At 53.4% G+C, this 16,856-nt stretch overlaps 2 protein-coding genes across 2 annotated transcripts; one reads left to right on the top strand and one right to left on the bottom strand.

The window, feature by feature from the left end:
• Positions 1-1,248: 1,248 nt before the first annotated feature.
• TGME49_280780 (dihydrouridine synthase (dus) protein) lies at positions 1,249-9,526 on the bottom strand. The gene is made up of 11 exons (XM_002371431.2): positions 7,995-9,526; positions 7,094-7,174; positions 6,800-6,927; positions 6,229-6,275; positions 5,570-5,699; positions 5,109-5,171; positions 4,646-4,693; positions 3,798-3,875; positions 3,113-3,382; positions 2,681-2,743; positions 1,249-2,056 (listed from the first exon to the last, which is right to left on the bottom strand). Exons 1-11 carry the CDS (start codon positions 8,827-8,829, stop codon positions 1,838-1,840), a joined length of 1,962 nt encoding a protein of 653 aa, XP_002371472.1. The 5' UTR covers positions 8,830-9,526; the 3' UTR covers positions 1,249-1,837.
• Positions 9,527-9,762: 236 nt separating this feature from the next.
• Positions 9,763-15,795, top strand: TGME49_280790 (phosphatidylinositol n-acetylglucosaminyltransferase). Its single transcript, XM_018781867.1, has 2 exons — positions 9,763-13,900; positions 14,679-15,795. Exons 1-2 carry the CDS (start codon positions 10,245-10,247, stop codon positions 15,502-15,504), a joined length of 4,482 nt encoding a protein of 1,493 aa, XP_018637203.1. The 5' UTR covers positions 9,763-10,244; the 3' UTR covers positions 15,505-15,795.
• The last annotated feature ends 1,061 nt before the right edge of the window (positions 15,796-16,856 follow it).

The raw sequence follows: 16,856 nt of genomic DNA, 5'->3' as shown, positions 1-16,856 counted from the left end.
GAGGTCGAGCGAAGACACGCCACGTGACAGTGGTATATACGAGCACAGGCATACGTTATAAGACACGTGCCAACAAGTGGAAACAAATAGACGGTGTATACGTTCATTGTGCCACAGTCAAGGCGACTATTGTCACTGATCCGAGGGATTGTAACTGTGGCCGAGGAAGGAATGTCGACGCCCTCTGTGGTCCTCAGAAAGCGGCACACTTCTTCTGACCCCCTGTCCAGCGCAAGACAGGGGGGTTCACAGGACACGGACAATAACTCGATGGAGGCCGGCGTGAGGAGGGCGACACGACTCTCGACAGTTGCCTTGGTGCCTGCTCTCAACTTCCGAGTCTGCGAAGAATTTACGCCGTTTTCGACTGCGTGGAAAAACATGGGATAACGGTAATTCGCGAGTCAATCACGGTTTTTCGGCTGAAGTCCACGTCAGAATCGTCCGACACTCGGGAAGACACTGGCCATTGCGCATTGCGCAATGAGGTCTCCACGAGACACGCACCAGCTTTCACGGGTCTGTGCTACCTCAAAGACTGAAGTGTGAAAAGTCGGTGGAATGCTGCACCTAGGTTTGTTAAATATGGGAGTTTCTTTCAACCGGAAGCGGCCATCCCAGCTGGTGGGGTAGAAAAGAAAAAGCAAACACCCTAGCTCATGTGTGCGACTCTTTCAGGGTTTCTTCCATGACGAGAGAGCAACGGGATCGACCAAGCCTTCCGTTACCCAGTGTGACTTGACATCGAGGGTCGAACGGATGCAGTAAATAAATGTAGTTGATCAAAAAGAGGCAACAAATTGTTCTTGTTTGTTTTTGACATCGTCTTACTAGACGCTATTGCCGGACTTGCGGGAAAACACAGAGGTCCTCCGATGCCGCTATTTTCTATGTTGTTCACACGCGAGACAGAAAGGATGACGCGCCTCCTCTCTATTTGCAGGCCCTGGCCGTTAATGAATATAATCATCGCCTGAATTTGAAAGCATCGCACTTACTTTGGCAAACATAGCATCCCTGTACTGAAATGCCTGCTACTTGCTTCGACTACCCCCATAGCATTCGCAGATCAGCACTGCCGCCATGAAGAACCCAGGCGTTCTCGTTGGCCCCCATCCTTTCTTTTCGAGTAACGGTTTATTAATGAGGGATATACAAAAACTTGGCTGTTCGATAGGCTTCATCGGCTGACGGTACTGGCGCTTTTCGACGAGATTTCCGCTGAGGAACTTAAAGGCTATGTGTTCTGCGTTTCACTCGTGGACTCCTCCAGGGAGAATTGACAGAACAAACCGTTCTACTGGAACAAAAAGTCATTGGCAGGGGGTTTTGGCCACACCCGTATAACGAAAAAACCGTACATGATGCTTCAGCCGTTGCACTGCAACGTTGTTTAGACGTCGGCAAAAGCTTGCACACGCGTCCTCGAAATAAATATTGTGCCCCATGTAATCAGGGTAAACACTCTGGGATCCTTTGTGGCATAACGTTAAATCCTAGAACGTGCATAGGAAGACTTTTATTACAGCGTCTACCGGTACATTCAGGAGCATACATATTCGTTGATCTTACGCGTTCACACAACCGCAACTCAGATCGAGCAAACAGAGACACTTTAGTATCTAAGATACTGAAAATGACTCCGGGCACGAGGTACAGACAACCAAGTTCTTGCGAACTTGGAGAAAGAAGCGGCGGTCCTGTCTGCATCGAACACCGGAGGCATAAAGCAGCTGCCTGTTCTCAGGGAAGCACTCAGCGGCGCCTTCTGGATACTCCACATCGGTTACGTTCTCAGCTCAAGCACGTCCAAAATGAATGACAGCTGTCTGGGGTTTCATGAGAGATAGGAAGAAAAAGCAAGTGGGCTGTCCAGTCTCTGGGTTGACGCCGCCTCAGGCAGGTTCCGCATTTTGTGGTAGTTCAAAGTGTTTGCGTGAGGCGGCAACTTGGGGAACACGGTCTCATAGAAGAGATCAAGGTCCAGTGCCCTGCAGAGGTCCCGAGTGGACTTGCTCGACGTGATTGCCAGGTTTACGTTTCTGTCGCTGCTGCACTGTTCAACCACAATCAGAAGACATACCGGAAGGAAGCCTGCGAAGCCACTCGCGATTTCAAAGTCACACACGGAGAGAAACAACAAGCGAGAAGCGCAACAGACCTATGGCTCGAAGCATCAACAGATGTATTTATGTCTATCTGTACATCAATGCCTATGCATCTATCCATCTCCATATACACAGCTCCATCTATCATCTATATTTATATCTCTATATACACCTGACTATTATCTAGAGATCGGTGAAGGCAGCCTACAAGAGCTGCCGCTGTGGCAGAGAAAATGAAACAACCTTTCCAACGCTGTGCAGACGACAGAAGCCACATCTTGTTTTTCATCGTCTCCTCCCTTTGTGTCCATTGAAGGAAACGAAAACTGTCCCTCAGCACTGTTCCTTGGAACAGTTTTTTTCGAGTGAAGACAACTCTTCGGTCAGTTTGGAGAGGACGCCGGAACGTCTTTGTTTCTGATTTCTATTTTGCGCTTGAAGAACATCGCGGAAAGGCAGTTTAGGTCTCTGACTGAACATGCTACCGAGATCGATCATTCACGACAGAGGAATTGTAGAGCTTGTCGACGCGAGGCATGCACAGATTCCCTTTTCGTATCGTTGCTTCTCACCTGAGCTGCCATGCTTTGCAGACAGAACTTGATGGCCTGGTACGGCGCCCCACAGACCACCGCCTAAAAACGTGACAAGAAAACAACTCACAGAATGATGCATGAAAGCTGCTGAAAGCAGCAAGGCTCATAAAAAGTGGAGAATGACAGATACAAGCCTCGGCTGAGGGCCGTCCCGCCGTAGGATTCTCGCATCTCCCTACGTTGTTTTTCCAACTCAATTGGCAGGTGTTCAGCCATACAGTTGCGTAGGGCACACCGAGGTTTCTTAGCCCAGCTTCCGTTCCGTCGCCGTTCTCTTACCTTGACCTTTGTCTAGATTCACTTCCCACACAAAGCAGCTCAGCTGGTTTTGATCAATTATACGGAGCCAGAGTAATGTCAAGCGCTGTTTGGAAACACTCGATCTTCTTGAAGCTCTGAAAGTCTTACTCTCTTAATGTAGCCCCGCATGACCTTTACTCGGCTCGATTCGCTGGATGGCAGAGAAGAACCGGGATGAGAGAAATCCGTGTTTTGCCCCATCGGTGGGGGATCTGATGTATATAGCGACGGCGTTTCCTTCTCGCACGACAGCGCCGCAGAGGAGTCCGAATCAAACTCCGCGACCACGTTTTTCGTGGTCCCTTTCTTCCATGAGAAAATGCTGGGATCCCACATCGCTCCTCGAGCAAACATGAGACTGTCCGCTCCGATCTTCTCCTGAAAGCAGAGCAGGTACAGAACACCGAGTCTGTCCTGTCACGTGAAAAGCCACTGCGAGCTACAAACCAACAGAAACGCCTCGCGGTGTCGTCCAAACACGTCTAAAGAACTCGAGCTTGCACACCGCAAGATGCTCACACAAATCGCGGGAGAAATACACAGGAACACCTTCGAGAAAGAACGTAAGAGGAAAGAGAAAGAGGAAGCCTCGCCAACAGCGAAAGGGTGACTAACTCGGAAGAGCAACGGAGAAGCAAGCCAGCAGACCACGTGGAGCAACAGCAGAAGGAACGATAGACCCGCAGCCACGTGCCGACAGACTTGTTCCGACTATCCGCATTTGGTGTGGTCTCAGGCAACGACCATTCTCTGTTGCTACACCACAAGACTCTCAGGCGCGTCAACTGCCTACCTGAAAGACGTCGGCGTCGCGCCGGGTCAGGAAGTCACCGTTCGCAATGAGGGGAATCGCCAGCGAGGACTTGAGAGCCTGAAGGGAGAGACGGAGACATAAACAATACACTGTTTGTTCTTGGTGTTTTCGCGACGAAAATCTGGTTTACTCGGGCCTTCTGCAGAGAGTGCAAAGTGACTTAAAACCGAAAGAGTTGTGATGCCTGTAGCGCCCCAGACACGCATTTGTCGACGTGGTCGCAGAAACGGACAAAGAGCTACGCGAGAAATCTTCAACCCGAGTGCAAACGATACTTCTCTGGTGGCTTCAGTGTCAGATTTCCACATGGCTAAGCGATGTCGCACTTCTGCACAGCCTTGTAAAAAGCGCGCAACTTATTTCCAGTCCGGAGAACAAGAAACGCCTGTTCACACATGTATCTGTGTTTACGCGGAGCGAGAGTGGCCTGGGCACCTAAAACGAATGACCAAAGGAGGAGACTGCGCGAACAAATCACAAGTGTATCATGCACATTGTGACACAGCATAGCACTACCGCTAATACTAAGAAAGATCATAAGGTACACCCAAATAACCACCCAGTCACTGAGTAGAACGAGTCCGAAAAAGCAGCCTAGGCGAAGGGCGGCTGATTGCCATGGGACTCGTCCTCCACCAGAGTGCCCGGACACCAAGACGCGAGATCGCGAACCTGGGCAACTACACCATTCGTTTCGTCAAAAAGCCGGTTTCCACGACCGATGAAGACGGTTCTTTTTCGCCTGCTCGATGCGTCGCGTCCACGGGCAGACAAAATATCGGAAACTCGCGACCACCAGCGTCAACGTTACCAGAACCCCGACGTACCGGGAAAAGGTCCCAGTGAGCACGGTGTGACGGTCGCTCGTGAGTCTCCTGGACGAAAGCAAGAAGGAACAAGGCAAGCCGAGATTTCGCCAACTTGCCCGCCACAGCAACAACAAAGGACACCCACGTTTCTGCGACAAGACACGAGAAGGCGACTGAGGCGAGAAGCGATCTTAACACCGAAGCAAGCGAAACAGAAAAACAATCAAGTCGGTGTTAGTCACTCAAACGATCCGTTCTGGCTCCATGGTCTATGTTGAGCAGTGTATCCTTGTAGTCGTAAATTCGACCTCAGTATTCCGTCCAGTGAGAAACAACAGCGGTCCCCTGAGTGAAGACCATGCCGCTGATGCACCGAAAACGCGCAAAAGGAGTCCCTCTAAAAAAGTGTCAAAACTGCCGCTGAGCCATCTTTCGACGGGTCGACATCCGGAGGCTCCTGACTGAGACCGCCCGCGCTTACCCGCGCGTGAATCGCAATGGCTTCGATGCCGCAATTCTCACAGAGTCTCGCGAAATCGATTGTCTGGAAACAAAGAAAGGCGAACAGAGTCGGCAAGCTGTGTGCATGCGAAGGTCAAAGAGCTGCACCTCTGCCCACGTATGTCCCTCCGGCGTCTAGAAGCGTTCTCTGTAATGCAGACGTCTCAGAACTCAAACGCTCGACAAATCTGTTTGTTTTGACCTCGCAGTTGGACAACTGAATTCTGGACCAAGTCAAAAAGTGCCTACAATCGTAGAATGACCGACGAAGACCGCGCTCGTCATGTGCCAAGAAACCCTCACGATTTAGGCCGACTGGTGCAGAATATCAAACAATGGCGATGCGCACTGTGCTGCGTCTCTGTCTAGATCAGGAAAACCATCCGAAGCGTCTTCCGAGAGGGAGACATCCCTTTCCAGATCGCCAGTTATCCATCTTACCTTGTGAATCGTGTCGAGCAGCCGAATTTTGCATGTCACGGGGATGTCCAGGTTTCGTCGGAGTGTCTTCAAAATGTCCGTCGCAATCAGGGGAGTCTTCAGCAGTGCTGCTCCCATGCCGCCGTTGATTCTGACGAACAGAACAGACAGAAGAAGCGACACGGTGAGAGGGGAGGCACTCGCTATCCCACGCAAAACAGGCTTGTTTGAGAGCTCAGAAGACACAGGAATCAAAGACCAGCATTCGAAATCAGTGTTCGTGCGAGCAAGCCGCGCGCCACCTCTAAACTGTTTCCTGTGGGTCACGTGTCTAAGTATTTTCCGTTCTTAAATCGCTGGACTTTCATGAATCAATGAACTTGCCGATCTCATTCGCACATGCATAACCCCCAACCTGCATATATATATATATATATAAATATATATACATATATAAATATATATTATAGACATACGCATGAAGATACATAATAACATATATTCACATACTGGCACGATTTCGCATGCAGTTGTAGAAGCCGCGGTTGACCATCTGAGCTCCTAATCCTGTAGGTGCATCGAATTCCTCGCCGATGGCTCGCGACTGGTGCCGCATGTACCGACAGAAGGAATCTGTCGCAGCTTTCGCAACTGATAAGTGAAATGGTTGGACGTCTTACGAGAAGCTCTTTGGGCAGCCCATATTGACGTCGACTGCGGCTACATCCTAGAATAAAACAGAACACGACAGCCGACAGGAAATCCAGAGAAGAAGACCTCATGATGACGAGGCTCGTAAACGCTGCTGTGTCTGCGTCGGAACGATGTTCACAGAACCTCAACATGTTTGCATGCTGAAACTCCTGGTATGCGTTAGCCTCCGAACTAGAAGAAACCCCGCATGCAATTCGCGTTGTGCCCAGATAAGGCGGCGAAAGTGTTTCAAAGGCCAGCCAGCACAAAGAGTAAGTGGATTCGTACCCTTGTCACTTCCACCGAAAGAAATCTAAAAAAAGAGCCCCTCAGCGCCAGATGCAAATCTGCTGATGGAGCTGGAGATGAAACTTGGCTTCCCGACCTTCGTCACGGCCACAGGCGTCGAGCCAAGGCCTGGGCATCGTGCCGCAGAACAGGAAAAAGGAGGTCAGATTTCCACTGCATGCGCAGAGAGAATCCGTTTTCGACAGAGGCCAAATGTCGGCTTTTTGTCACAAGTCTCTGCACGAAGGGCGAACAGAAAAAAAGTCTCACCTGAGCAACCAGCATGGCAGCCTTGAGAGCTCGCGTGGCGTCCGATGTTCCGAGCTGCATTACGACTTTCCCTCGCTCTTCCAAGCAGGTTGAAAAGACGCATGTTTTCTCGCTTTTGTGGAGAAAGTCTGAGCGCATGCGGCAGAGGCGCAGCCAGTCCCGCAGAACAAGAAGCATGCGATGAAGAGCGGGCAACTCCACCTGATAGAGAGACCGAGGCCGCCCCTACAGGCTGGGATTCCACCTCCCTCCGACGGACGAGAGACTCGTACTCGAGACGGCTTCGCTTCTTACCTATCGTGGAGAAATCTTCGTTGAACGTTCGGACAGAATTAAGAAGCTTGTGGTCAATGGTCTCTTCGGTGTAGACTAGGTCTGCAGGGAAGCAAGAGATAAAACAGAGAAAATCTGCTGCACGCAACTGCTTCATCTACGACTTGTTCCTCAGCTCCGCTTCAGAGTTGGTCTCTGAACGCAGTATGATGCCAAGAAGGATACAAGACGATTTTCATATCCTGCGCAAGACTCCATAAGAAGCTCGCATCGACCTCTACGCAGTTGAGTATACCTCGTTCTTTGTTGCAGGGTCACCTCATTTCGCCAGTTGCGGCGCGAGACACGCATAAGTCAAAGCCCTCAATCAACTTCACTACAAGCTGCGCGCTTCTGTTGATGCGCCATGGGGAAACGCTGCAGCCTACACACATCGCGAGCTCACCTTTCCAACTGCAGACAACAAATGACGTTCACTGCATGCCGTCCACAGGGTCACAGGCCAATGCGAAGGCGCTGGAACTATTTATATATTTGCGTTCGAACATATATATATATATGTATAATGTTCATGGATGCACATATATTTATGCATGTATTTGACAGCATGTATAATATATATATATATATATATATATATATATAATATAAAGCTGTCCACATTGAGAATATGTATATGTATACACATATATCTTTGAATTCGCGTGAAAGCATAGATTTGCGCATAGCAGTACGTCTAGGAAATCAGGACGATCTGCACATAGCTAAGTGTATTTGAAATAATATATGTACAGCGAGACAGATGCTCACTGATCCAGATTCAGACGGGTGTGCATATGCTACAAGTGCCTGAGTACAGGTAGTACCGGTGTCTCAGCTTGTGTTGACTGAGGCGAGTGAGAGGACAGCCAGCGAGAGTTACCTGCTCCGTATTTGAGGCACTCGAGACGAAAAGGGAGAATGCCAATGCGAACCATGGGCGCCAGAATCCACTTCCCGCAGTAGCGATCCGCAAGGCCGCGCGGTTTGAAGTGAAGAGAGTCTTCGGCTTCCAAGAGCTTCACGGAGTCGCTCGCGGAGGAACGGCATCCCGTGGAAGAAGCAGACGAGAGACAGGAAGAAGACCCGGAAGGGCAAGAAGAGAGAGGAGGCGCGAGGCGAGCGGGAAGGGCGTCGGAGACCGAGCCGGCGGCGACTGACGAGGAAGTGGAGAGGAAAGAACGAGAGGGAAGACTCAGATCTGACGAAGCGCAGACATGCGTCCGCGAGAGGAGAGAATCAGACGAGGAGGAGGGCGGAGAGGCAGGAGAAGAAGTTTCCGACATGGAAGAAGACGCCGATGCAGACGAAGACGCTGGCGCGGAAGCAGGGAGAGAAGACGCTGCGCAGTCTGGAGAAAGACATGAGAAGAGCGGAGCAGCCGACGCACTGTCTTCTGAAGAACCTCTTGAGGGCGACAGAGCAGATGGCCTTTCGACCGTCGTTCGAGGCATGCGTCCAAGCACCTTCCTCTCCTCGCTGTCGTCTCCGTCTTCCTTCTCGTCGACGCATTCTGGTTGTCGCGAAGAAACCGGCGCGAGCCCAGTCCCCTCTGAGTCTGCGTCGCACATGCGGTCTCCATCTATCTTCCGCCGCTTCCTCGAATTGAGGTTCTCTTCGACGGTGTCCAACTGCCGAGGCAGGCAATGCCCGCAGGCCTCGTCCCAGTTCCGTGCTGTCTCCTGGAGAGGCTGCTCTCCCTCCGCGATCCCCGGCATCGCGCTTGACAGAAAAAATCGCCTTCAGAGGCAGACGACTCTCCCCTTCCTCTTCGAGGCGACCTCGTTCCGGGTGTCCTGAAGGAGCGCGACAAATGTACAGGCGACGGGGGAGGAAGCAGCAACGACAGAACGTTTTTCTGCATGCGATGGGAGTGGAAAGTCTTGGAAAACGAGGGGGGGATTAACAAGGAAGGAATGAAGTTGCCACGAAGCAGGCGGCGCTCGCGAGGTCGATAGCGGAGCAGACAAAATCAGCTTAATGTGATGGATGCCACCGGAGAGAGAGGCAGACTCAAACACCCTGAATCCTGTATGAACAAGTGCATGGAACTGAAGAAACGATCAACAGCGAATGAGAAAGAGAGGCACAAGTCGGCGCTAACGAGAGGAAGGACAAAGCGCTAACGAGAGCAGGCGAAGTCGGGGCTTTAAAAGGCAGAAGGCTCCTGCGCTGGGCACTCTCGGAAAGGAGAGAAACAGGCTCTGTTGAACAGCGCGAAGCGGCTAGAATTCCGCTGAGAGAAAAGCGGAAACGCATTGGAGGGTCCGAGAAATTTGGACCCAGAATTTTCGAGTTTCCCTCTGGGCACAGCTTGGTCGACCGCGTCGTGTCAGAGGGCTGCGTGGAGACACTCGAACCGAGATGGCAGAGGGAGCTGAGACTCGGGGACAGATGCAGTTGAGGAGGTTTTGGGTTGAAGGACTTTGTCAAAGGCGAATGAGACGGGAAAATGCAGGAGGACGAGGCTCTGGGCTCCTCTTGCATTTCCGTTACCCTGTGAAGAGTGTGCATGCATCTCGCGCGCATGCAGAAGTCACATCGACAGGCACAGCGGACCCCGTCTTGCGAGCGTGTACGCGGTTGTCTTCACAGTTTGACCGTCGGGATGTTTGTCCCTACGTCTCTGTTTCAGAGAAATTCGTTTTGCAGCTTTCCTCGCGCTTCTGTTCGGCGGCGTCCCCCCTTCTCTCACGCCTTTCCACCGCGTACCTCACAGCCGTGCTTCCGTGTGTATCGCAGGTTTCTGCGCCACGTGAAAGAACGCGAGAGCGGTTTCCTACTCCATCTCGAGGTGAAATGAAGATGCGTTTTTGCCCGTTGTCTGTTCGTTTCCCATGAAGACGGCTCGTGCGTTTTTTCCAACCGTCCTCGCGGCCCGGCCAGTTGGCTTAGACGAGGCTCTTCGTCACGATCCCAGGCGTTCGGGGGTTTTCTCGCGCGTCGTCTGCTTCGTCTCCAAGACCCTCCCCTTTTTGTAGTGCGAATGCACTAGCGTTCTCCTCTTCTTCACCTCTACCGTTTTTTTCGCCTGTCCGACCCCCCTCTTCTCTTTTGTCTTGGTTCCTCCGCCGTATCTGCCCTCTTTCTGAGCGAGGCGCCTGTCCGCGTCCAGCACCCGTCCAGCGCGACAATGAACGTGTCTTCCCACCCGTTTCGCCTCTTCGTTCCCGTAGAATTTCTGTCTTCGTCTTCAGGATGGATAGCGGGGTGGATTCTGGGCGATTCCACCGCGGTCGTGGCTGTTCTGCTCCCGCCCCTGCCGCTCGCGGTTGCCAGGCGCCTCCTTGCAGACTCGGAGAAACTCACCGCGCGCTCGTCCAGCTCTTTGACGCAGAGCACGGGGATGACCGACGTTCTTGAGGAGGAGAGAGACGCCGATGCAGAGTGCGAAGGAGATGGATCTGGAGATGAGCATGAAGCCGAGAGTGTCGCCTTGGCTGGCGGACCTGCAACGCCTGGCAACACCGTCGGAGGGAGAGTGGAGGCACCTCAGAGGAGTAGACCCCTACGCAACAGCATGCGCGGACCTCGACCAGGAATGTGTAGTGCTGAACGAAAGGGCAGCACGGAGGCTCGTGTCTCTCCCCCGTTAAGAATTTTAGGCTGGTGGCGGGGCAGAGACAACACAGACGCTCCAGAAGCCTCTTGTTCCTTATCTGTCACCGAGCCTGGCGAGATCGCGCGTTCAGAGATGTCATATCGCATCCTAGAAAAGCACAGTTTGTCGGAGCAGAACTCGAACGCGAGTGAAGACACCCTTCGAACAGACGCTGGACAGACGGTCTCCGCTGAAACTCTGAAGGGGAAGTCTCCTAAGGTGCGTTTCGCCTGTGCAAAAGAGGCCCTCTGGATCGACATCGCGACTCACCCGAAAACAGGCCTTCCGGTTCCGTCGTTCTCTCGGCTTTCTCATCGCCGAGGCTCTGAGTCCGGCTCTGCATGCAGTCTCCTCTCTCCTCCCCCCGGGTCCGAGTGCCCCTCTCCCGACCCTCAGGTGTCTCCCTCCGGCCTCGGAAACGGCTCGTCTTTCTCGGCGTGCAGAGGGCCATCCGGCGCCTCCGTTCTCGACAGACAGAGGGACTGGACTGCGAAGCCGGTCCAGATTTTTCTCTTGAGGCTGCCGCGTCATCATGGCTTCTCGTCTTATGACGATCCGAGGGACGGACCGATGTCGGTTGTTTCCTCCGACTCTTCGGCCGGCTGTTTCGTTAAAACTCACCAGCTGATAGAGGCCCTGCAACGCCCGCTGTTATGGAGAGAAGTTGCGGGGTCGCCGCGCAAAACGCAGGAAACGTCGGAGCAGAAGAGCGGCTCCGAAGCGTGGCGACTGTCGGCGCCCCCGACGGAGACACACAGACAGGGCGGAGCCGCATGCGTCCCCCCCCAGCGCGGCGGAGGACTCCGCGGGGAGCCAGGAGGGGCGAAGAAAGACGCTGCGGCACCCAGCTCGTTGTCGGATTCCGAAGACGACGCCCCTGAAGTTGTTTCGCAACTCGTCAGCCAGCAAGCGAGCGTTTCGAGAGACGGTGCAGATGAGGAGCCGGTGCGCGACGAAGAAGTGGAGGCGACGGAGACCGCGGGCGAGGACGCCAGGGGCGCAGATGTCCTTCAGAAAAGCCAGGAAAGCCTCGAAGTAGTACTGCACCATTTGCAACGCACGGCGATGGTGGTGGCGAGTGTCTCGAGGACGCTGCAGAGTTGGAGAGAGCGCGAGCGCCGGTCTTGGGTGTGTGCGAGGCAGCAGCGGAGAGACGGACAGCAGGACGAGCCGGCTTGCGCGGGGAAGGAGAGCCGGGGAGACCAAAAATCCAGCATCCCCTTTTTCGCGTCGCTCAGCTCTCCCGTGGCGGCGTTTTCTCCTCACGTCTCCTTGACGCTGGAGCGCCCGACTCGTGGGGGCTGGGGCACAGTAAAGAAAGGGCTATCGAGTCTCGCATTCTTCTTTGTTTACTTCTTCTTCCGCTTCTTCGAGGTGCTGTGGCTCCACCTCGTCCTCGCCGTGTACCCCACGGCAGACAGCCGTTTGGCGCGAGCGCGGCGCTCGCACAGACCTCCTCGCGAAGGAGGAAAAAAGTCCGAGGGAACTGGAGCCAAGGCGCTCGGTAGTGAGGCGCCTCAGACCTTCTTCTGGGGAACTGCCGACCACATTCTCTCGTCTCTCTCTTCGCTCGCGGCTTGTGCGCCTCTGCTGCGGCGGTGCATGGACATGCGAGAGCGGGACCATGCCGTTCCGTCGGACGCGCATCAGCAACAGACTGAGAACTCGAGGGTCGGGCGCAGCGCTTCTGTCCCCGGCAATCGAAGAAAGCCGAAAAACCGATCTCAGGGGTCATGTCTCAGTTCAGAGATAGAATGTCCCGACACGACTCGCCTTCGAGAGTCGCCGTCTGGAGAACTTGCGTGCTGTTCCTGCTCGGAAGAGACTAGCGAAGATCGCTTGAGCGAGAGGGGGGCAGTGGAGAGACCGCAGGGTTCCGTGCATGCGCGGAAAGGGTCCAGGACGAATTCGGAAGGTCGAGAAACGCACCCAGTCCTTCTTAAGCAGTCAAGGGGAAAGACACCAGAGCCATCGCGGTGCTCTCGGTGCGACTTTTTTTCGTCGATGTCGGCGTCTGAAGCCGACCGCGTTCTTTTGTTACCTTCCCGAGCGTGTCGCGTCCCGCAACGCCTGCCTTGGTACTTGTCTGTGGCACCGCTGCGAATTTTGGGTGTCGTCACGGCCGTCGGTTTGGATTTGTTGATTGGCTTGTTCATTCCTCACTTACTCGCGCTTTCAGTCACAGGGCTCGTTCTCCCCTCCTCCTGTCGCTCCTGTCTCCCCTTCTCAGCCTTCTCTCCGTTGGCACAGACGCCGCCAGACAGCGGGAGAGAGACATGTTCTGCGTCGGATCTCTCTGCTCTGCTCCTGCGCGAGTTCGAACGAGGGAACGCCGACCTCCACAGTCCCCAGCTCGACCCATGGGAGTCGTGTCTGCAACCAGCATGGCGCTCGGCCTGTCCCTCTTTTTCGTTTCTCCACTCCCTAGGAGGGGCGACGGCTGCCACTCGCACTGGCGGCATGGGCGGTCGTCGCCTTGCGGACGCAGTCCGCGCCGACCTTTCTGCTCTCCCTCTCTGTTTCTCGTCTGCAGCGAGCTGTCTCCTCTACGGCCCACCTCCGTCTCTGTTTGCGCTCTTCTCGCGCGCCTACTGCTTCCTGCACCTGCGCCTCCTCGCCAACCACGTGCGTTGGCTGATGGACAATCCGGCGGGGTTCAAGCTGAACCCAAATCTCGGGAGCATCCTCGGCTCTCTCATCTTGACCACTCTGCACTACTGGAACGAGGCGGCGTCCTTCCTTTACGACTTGTGCGTGGACTTGTATGGATCGAGAGGGTCGCTGGCGCTGCCGCTCGCGTTGCTGCTGTCGATCTTCTCGTTTCTCTCCGTCTGGCTGCAAGTCGACAGCGACCGACCCCTTGCCCTGCTGCAGAAAGAGAACTGCCACCGCAGTTCGGGAGACCTCGACGACGACGGGTGCCCGGGACCGCTTCTCCGGCCGGTGGTCAACCTCGTCTCGTGCTCGGCCTTCCACATAGGCGTTGAATTCGTCACGCTGGCCTTCGGCGCCGCCTTGACTTGGCGCGGCCCTACGCGGGGCTGGGCCTGGGGCGGCGCGTTCTTCTTCGCCACTGCCGCGGACTTAATGCTCTTCTCAACTGCCCACGTCTTCTACGTGTACATGGTTTGCGCCAAACTGATGGAGACGTCCTGGCAGAGCCTCTGCACGTTGTTCACCATGTTTCGGTAAGGCGACGTCCGTACCGGAACACCAAGTTATTTTGGGCCTTTCAGAACGAATGCGTTAAACTCCTGAAAAAGCAATCAGAGACCTCTAGACGCCCAGGCCGAGACTCAATTAACTGCCGGGAATGACTCCCGGCAAAAACACTTCGAAGCCGTCTTTCATGTCCCTTACGGTAGGGGTAGCAAAGCCAGCAGTGAGGTATAGTTGGCGACTTCGTTTCAAACAGCGGCCTGCATATGTCGGCCTCGGTCTGTTGCTCATGCCTAAAGTCCTAGGCAGTGTCTTAGATCCCTCTGTACCCGCTGGTGTTCGAGTGGACCGCCGATCATTCCGTTCAAGAAATACTCGTTTATCGGATCTCCAAGTAGATACGTGGAAGAAATACAGCTTCGTTTCGTCTCGTGAACAGGTGTTTCCTTCTGTGTCTCGTGCCTTGTAATGTAGCACACCCCATCCGTCACTGTCAAGTTTGTCGATCGGCCAAAAACGAGCAAGATGAAATCACCGTTGGTCTTGCACGGGAAGTCCTTCCGATGTTATGGCATTTTCCAGAAAGTCTGCGTTTGGAGAAGAGACTTGAAGGCTGAAAGGAAGCAAGAACAACGAAAACATGGGGACTATTCAGAAGCTCACAGCAAGGTGATGTTGTGTTGTCGCCCAACGTTTCAGATTATCCAGATTATCAAGCTGCGGAGTGAAACAGGGACACAAATATACGGTTTCTCTCGTAGATGTGAACGCCCCTTGTGTTTCCTGCTGTCGCGTGTTCTGTTGCAGAGGAAAGAAGCGCAATATTTTGCGTCACCGGGTAGATACCCTGGAGTTTGAGCTTGACCAACTGCTGATGGGATGCATCCTCTTTACCATCATGAGTTGCTTGTTCCCCACTTTCTTCCTCTTTTACTTCTCTTTTGCGATTATTTGGCTCTCGATCCTCTTCGTCCACAGCATGTTGCGACTGGCGGCGCTGCTGGTCCGCCGTCTGCCTCTCTCTCTTCTTCTGCTGCGCCTCATCTACCCTGGGCTCTTTCCTGGGTCGATTAGTGTCCGTGTGCTTGAGGACGGCAGCTGCACAAAGCCATTTGGGGAGGAAGTTGCAGATGGCGAGAAGCAGTCTCGGCCAGGTGGCGCCAGTGAAAGAGGGAGCCGGACGGCTTCATCTACCCAAGTGCAAACGGGGAAAGAAGAAAGCACTTGCAGAGGGGCCGCATTGTTGAACGACGGTTCGGAAGAAGGAGATTCACGAAGTCGGCCTCAAGTGGAAGACAGCTTAGATTCAGCGTTCGTTTCCAGTGGCGAGTTGACCAGACACTCACTCAACAGCGCACAAGCGAAAACACACTCCACTGGGACTCTCATTGAGAAGGCAGGAAAACAGGCCGTCCGGTATAGGGTAGATCCAGTTGTGCGATTTGCCGGTCAGAATCCAATAACGTACATCGAGTTGCAGACTCATCCAGTGACCTGGGGCGAAATCCTACTCCCCACGGTCAAAGAGGCACTCGAGCAAACCTTCTGGCCCTTCTCGCCAAGCACGCTTTTCCCGTCGCTCTTTTCTGGAAAGCTGATCCATTTCAAAAAGACAACCGGAAAGGCAGAGTAACGAACTTGTTGGAAAGGGATGCCTCACCAGTCCACAGCGTCTCCTGGAGTTTGCTCTTGACCAACGCTGCGTTTGGTAATTACTTTTTGAAAGGTCTTCTATGTCTCCAACATACGGAGGTTTTTTTGTGTGGCTCGCGGATTCGCGGTCAGCTGCGGGAGATATTCGTTGTTTCATCTGTTTCTCTTAGATGCACTCGTCGAACGCTTGGCTCTGCACGATTTGCAGATGAATGTCTCTTTGGCAGGCTGGGGCCAACAGTTTGCGACGTTCTGTCGATTTAAAATCCTCAGGTCAAAATGGGCGCCCACCTGTGTCTAGCATTGGTCTGCACAGGGCGCAGCTTTTATGCAAGCGACGCGGCTTTTGTCACTTTTCATGCCTCCCCAGAACCAAACAAACTGCGGACACCTGATCAGCCTTAGAACATATTCAGAACTTCACACGTCTGGTGACTCGACAGTAGGACGGCACAAACGCACTTCTACCACCTGTTGCGTGCTGCCGCACATGTGTAAAACGACGAATTTCGCAGGCGAGAAAACTATGGATTCGATTTGTTCCAAGAGAAGAACATCCAACAAGATATCTGCCAGAAAAGACAGGACTCCCATCTACAGCGTGGCGACGGCGCGACTTCTGTTACAGCCGCGACGATAGCGGAGTGCATGTACCTCATGATTCATTGTTAGAAAGGCTTGCGCTTGCCTCAATATCGGATTTCAAAAGTACTACGAAAATCTAGATTCTTGTTTAATGTTACTGATGCGGTGTCCAGTTGTTGCTTTTGGTGGCGGTGACTCGCGTGGACAGTTTGTGATGTCTCGCTTGAATCCCGTGGTCATCGAACGTATTTCGAGCTCTGTACTCGGGTCTCGAACAGTGACACCTCACGCCCGGCGAAGTAAGCCGTCCTGTTTATGCGGATTTGTATTGATTAAGCATTCTACAGTGTTGCAATCTCCGGACTGATTTCCACGCCTACAGAAGGAAGAAGCGCATGTCCACATTCGCTAGGTGATGTGCTGAGCTATCGGCGCGGAGGCATTGCAAAATCGTTCGCCGGTTCTGACAGCGCGTTTTTGTCTGTGTTTTGCACCGTTCATATGTTTTTTCCTCATCACCTCTTTCCCCTCACCTCCACAGGAGGGTTCTCAGGTTATATATTTCAGTGAGGCACGCAACACAGGCGAAAGATCGTAGCCAGACAGTGTATTCTAACTACCACATTATAAGTAGATGCTGTCTCTACAAACGAACCGCGATCCAGACCTGTGCAAGTTACATCGAATAAACGCATACATTACAGTTCCTAGGACACTATATATAACTCCTGTTAAGCAGAACGAGCG

The sequence above is a fragment of the Toxoplasma gondii genome, chromosome VIIa, assembly GCF_000006565.2.
Source record: "Toxoplasma gondii ME49 chromosome VIIa, whole genome shotgun sequence".
In the NCBI taxonomy this organism is placed as follows: Eukaryota; Apicomplexa; class Conoidasida; order Eucoccidiorida; family Sarcocystidae; genus Toxoplasma; species Toxoplasma gondii.
This window is presented reverse-complemented; position numbering and strand designations above follow the sequence as displayed.

Bases quoted from the DNA above. Each gene is read 5' to 3' on its own strand.
- TGME49_280790 (XM_018781867.1), top strand. From the start codon at position 10,245: ATGAACGTGTCTTCCCACCCGTTTCGCCTCTTCGTTCCCGTAGAATTT. The intron at 13,901-14,678 runs GTAAGGCGACGT...GTTCTGTTGCAG, and splicing joins ACGTTGTTCACCATGTTTCG to AGGAAAGAAGCGCAATATTT.
- TGME49_280780 (XM_002371431.2), bottom strand. From the start codon at position 8,829: ATGCCGGGGATCGCGGAGGGAGAGCAGCCTCTCCAGGAGACAGCACGG. The intron at 5,172-5,569 runs GTAAGATGGATA...CTTTGTTTCCAG, and splicing joins TGCTCGACACGATTCACAAG to ACAATCGATTTCGCGAGACT. The intron at 4,694-5,108 runs GTAAGCGCGGGC...GCTTTCGTCCAG, and splicing joins CCATTGCGATTCACGCGCGG to GAGACTCACGAGCGACCGTC.